The sequence below is a fragment of the Suricata suricatta genome, chromosome 12, assembly GCF_006229205.1.
Source record: "Suricata suricatta isolate VVHF042 chromosome 12, meerkat_22Aug2017_6uvM2_HiC, whole genome shotgun sequence".
Classification (NCBI taxonomy): domain Eukaryota; kingdom Metazoa; phylum Chordata; class Mammalia; order Carnivora; family Herpestidae; genus Suricata; species Suricata suricatta.
The window spans coordinates 2,196,607-2,200,983 of NC_043711.1; the positions used below are offsets into that span (position 1 = coordinate 2,196,607).

Sequence of the window (4,377 nt, forward strand, 5' to 3'; positions counted from 1 at the left end):
CCGGCGCGCCGGCCCCGCCCCCAGGCCAGTCCCTTCTCGCGGATCACCTTTGCTGCTGCCGTCAGGCCCGCGGAGCACAGTGCACTCGTCGATGACCCCAAAGGGCTGGAACAGCCGCAGCACGTCCTCTTCCGACTGCTGCTTGTTCAGCATCCCCACAAACAACTTCCGGTCCCCTGCGGGCGGAGACACCCCCTCAGCCGAGTCCCGGCCTCCGGGAATTTCTCGGTCCCTCCAGCCGAATGGAGGCGGCAGGGCCTGGGGAGGGGGGGCACGGCTGGCCCTGCTCCGCCCGCGTGTGGGAGGACAGCGCCACGAGCACCCGGCCCCGGGCCCGTCCACCCTCCCCTCCCACGTGCGCGCTCGGCGCGTCTGCGGCCTTGGCTCACGCCGCGCGCCCCTCCCGGCCTGTCGTGCCTTCGAGCCCCGGGGCCACCGCTGCACGGCCCCACCCTCGGGCACAGACGGTCCTCCCTCCTTGCCTTCGGAGCGCCCCCACGCGGCACTGGCGCGCGAGCTGCCTGGCCTGGCCCGGGTCCCTAGAGGCCCTAGCCGGGGGTGAGCGCCGACGGCTCCCGCGCCCTCAGAAGGAGCCGGGCCGTGTCCGTTGAACGAGCAGGGGCGTGTGTGTCCAGGACCGGGTGTCCGGGAAGCCTGGGGCCCCCATCTGGTGGGGCCGGGCTGGGTGCCTGGCTGGGCCAGCCTCTGCCGTATGAGGCGCCAGAGTCCTGCTCCCTCCGGGAACTGGGCTGCTCCCCTGTAATCAGGAACGCCGCAGCTTCAGCTCCCGGGACGGTGAGCTGCGTTACTATGGAAACCTGTTCTCTGGCGGCTGTCACTCATGAGGGTGGAGGGCAGGAGAGTCACTGAGGCAGAGAGACTGAGGGGGGAAGAAACAGGTGAGAGAGAGAGCCATGGAGAGACTGAGAAAGACAGTGAGAGACAGAGAGACACATGAAGAGGACCGAGGGAACCAGAGGGACAGAAGGAGAGAGGAAGAGGAGAGAGAAAGAGGTATGGAGAGGGAGGGAGAGAGGGTAAAACAGAGAGAGAGGAAAGAGGAGGAGAAGGGGGAAAAGGAAAAGAAGACAGGAAGGGGGAGGGGGAGGGGAGGAGTAGTGGGAGGAGGGGAAGGGGGAAGAAAGGAATGAGGGGGAAGAGGAGAAGGAGGAGTGGGAGGAGGAGGAGGGGAAGAATTACTGAAAGGGAGAGAAGAGAAGAGGTGGACAGATGCAGACCGCCTCTCTAACCGCGGACCTCCACTAGCAGCCAGGCTGGAGAGTGTGAAAACAGGCCCGGCCCCGATGGGCTGTACCAGGCTCCTATACAAACACAGGAGTCCTAACAGCCCTGCCCCCCATGCCACCCCCAAGGCTGGCTGCTCCCCCTCAGCCCCTATCCACCTGAGATGGGAGGGGGCAGGAAAATCTCCAAGAATGACTAGCCTTGGGTGCCACTGAGGACAGCCGAGCATACCCCCACACAGGTCCCCAACGGTCCTGACCCTCAGTCTGCACACCCAGCGCCCAGCCTGGAGGCTCGAGCAGGTGCCCAGGCACAGGCCAGGCACACAAGCAAGCAGGCACCGCCACCAAATGCGCCACAGGCACACAGGTGCACGTGTGCACATGCTCACGCATGTCTGTACACAGGCATGCCAAGACACGCGTGCTCACACACACCCACGCACAAAGGGACTCCCCTCAGGGATCCCATCCCCTCTGCCTCAGAGGACCCCCATTATCGTGTCCTACGGGGAGGGGTGTATTTTACGCTCTAGGGGCCTGGCTCCTGGGCTGGTGGCATTGTGGTTTGGAAGAGAGGAGAGCCCCCCTGCTCTCCCGCCCCTCCCGCCCCTGTCCCCCGCCATTAGGTGTGTGAGCTGAGAGGCGACCCCTACATCCTTCTGATCAGAGCTTCCCCTCCTTCCCCGGTTGCCCTGCCAGCCCCCAGCCCGGCGGCCACGGAGAGATGACGACTACCTCCACGGCTTTCACTGTCCGCAGGCTTCACCTGGATTGGCCGCGCCATCTGCGGAGAGAGGGAGGCAGTGGTCAAGGCTGGCGCGCGGCCTCGTGGCTCGAGCCTGCGTCAGCTCCGCCAGGCACCCTGCCCGCCTCTCAGCATCCCACCAGCCTCCAGCAACGAAGCAGCCAAACTAAACGCCACACGGTCCCGTCTACAGGGCTTCCCTCGCACCGTCTGGAAAGCTCCTCCTTTACCGTCAAAACCCAGTAACAATATTCCTTGCTGCAGGAGGCCTCCTTGCCTTCCCAAGTGTAGCATGTTCTTTGCCCAGATGCCCAACGCCTCTGGTCCTCTATGTGATGTGACCTTGTGGTTTCTCTCAGCAAAGACTGGAGTCTATTTCCCCACCCTCTGCATCTGGACTTGGCCTTGGGACTTGCTCTGGAGAGTGGGGTGTGGTGGAAGGGAAGCGGCGGGAGTTCCGAGCTCCGGCCTCCAGAGACTTTGCGGCTTCCTCTTTTGGAGCCGGCACTTTGCCAGGCGGACAAACTGAGGCAGGACAGGACAGGGGACCTCAGGTGCGGAGAGGCCCCGACAGACAGCCTGTGGGCTCCCAGCTCGCCCGGCAAGCCCGGACTGGCTGCCACAGCATGAATGACCCCGGGGAGACACTAGCAGAAGAACCACCCAGCCGACCCCGCCTGTGCCCACTCACCTGTGGAATCATGAACGACTGAAATGGTTGAGCGGATTTGTTACTGAGCACTAGCTGACTGATATCAAGGCAACTACTCTTAGCTTTCTGGGCCTTGGGCAGGAGGACTGTCATGCCTGAGTGGGCCAGCTTTCAGTGTGGACTCCGTGTTCTGGACACTCCTGCCCCCCTCCCATTCAGCACCGAAAATGATGTTCAACAGAAGAAATCCTGCTGCAATCCCCACCCCCAAACTTCCCCGCCATGGCTAGGAGCTAATGTGGCTATTTTAGAACAAACTCGAGGGATGTGGGAAGCGGGTGACATTTGCTTCTCCACACGTCTAGGGATGGCGTCCTCCAAGCCTGGTGTCTCTGGCAAACCCCTACTCATCCTTCAAAACCCCGCTGGAAAGCCCCACACAGGCAACCCTTCCCCGCTCTGGGTTCCTTCCTCCAAGGTCAGACAGTCCCCGTGGCCATTCGGAGAAGGGGCTTTACAAAGGCCACCTCTCTGTCCCTGTGCAGCTCCCCAGCAAGTCCAGCTTTCACAGGGTTTGACAGGTGTCCGGACCACGGTCAGGAGAGGTTATCTGTCCATGGTCACAGTGGGTGAGTCAAGGCACTAAGCCTTCCGAGACTTCACCTCTAAGGGTCTTTCTCCCCAGTCCCATGAGTAGAGAGCCCTCTCCCACCATGCACCCCAGGTTTCCCCTTCCCCTTCTCTCAGACCCTGAACTGCCCCCTCCCCCCCAGTCCCCTCCCTCACTCTGCACCCTCATCCCTGCGCCCCCTCCTCCTATCCCCCTCCCCTCCCCTCTCTGAGCCCCTCCCCATTCTGAGCTCATTGGCTGCCTCAGTGTAAACTCAGTCTTGGGAGGCCCAGAAACAGAGAGGCCTTCCGGTGTCCCCAATTCCTGCCACCCACCCAGCCACTTCCTCAGAGGGACCCTGACCACCTGGGAAAGGCCAGACCACGTCTCCCTTCCCCCACCACGTACACACACACACACACACACACACACACCCTGGGCCCTCCCCACCTGGGTACCACACCCAGCTAGCTGGAGGCAGGAGGGGAGATGTTTTTCAACCAGATGGGACCAGTTTCTGGGCTCGGGGCAGACTGAGGTCGTGAAGGGAGGTGGGCGGTGCAGGGGCACCTGAGCTCGGGCCTCCTGTTCGCCCCCACCCCTCCCACGCGCCTCCGCTGGCCCTCACCTCCTCCCCCCTGCCCAGCACCTTGGGCAGATGAGGATGGGGTTGCCATGGCAACGCCGATTCACCCCACGGAAGCTGGCAATTGTTGTTGCCATGGAAACCGCCTCTTAGGGGCGAGCCCAGCTCCTGCCTCGCACAAAAGAGATATTTAAATATAATCTTCTGGAGATAGATGGGCTGAGGGAGGGAGCGAGGGAGGGGGGCCCAGGGGAGGGAACCTGTCCCCATCCCCGCACCCTCCACCTCCCGCCCCACTCTCGCGGCCTGGGTACCTGCATCCCACCTCCCCCCGCCCCTGCCGCTCCAGCCGGGTGGCGGAGCCTGGGACCTTCCGCCTCCCGGGAGGCCCCTTCCCCCGTCCTGGGTCAGCTAGGCCGGGGCAGGGGTCCGTGTCCGGTCCAGACAAGCCAGGCGGGCGGTCCGTCCCCTCCTCCCCAGTCCCCCACTCGCAAGCCGAGGCGCCGAGGCCCGGCCGTCCGCACCCCGCGGCCCGCC

At 63.7% G+C, this 4,377-nt stretch overlaps 1 protein-coding gene across 1 annotated transcript in view; it reads left to right on the plus strand.

Moving 5' to 3' along the window:
• The window catches only part of CELF5 (CUGBP Elav-like family member 5), a 43,413-nt gene that overhangs the window by 23,776 nt on the left and 15,260 nt on the right, over nucleotides 1-4,377 (plus strand). The window contains exon 4 of the mRNA XM_029916414.1: nucleotides 66-558. Coding sequence (XP_029772274.1) covers nucleotides 66-558 — 493 coding nt within the window. The remainder of the gene's footprint in view (nucleotides 1-65; nucleotides 559-4,377) is intronic.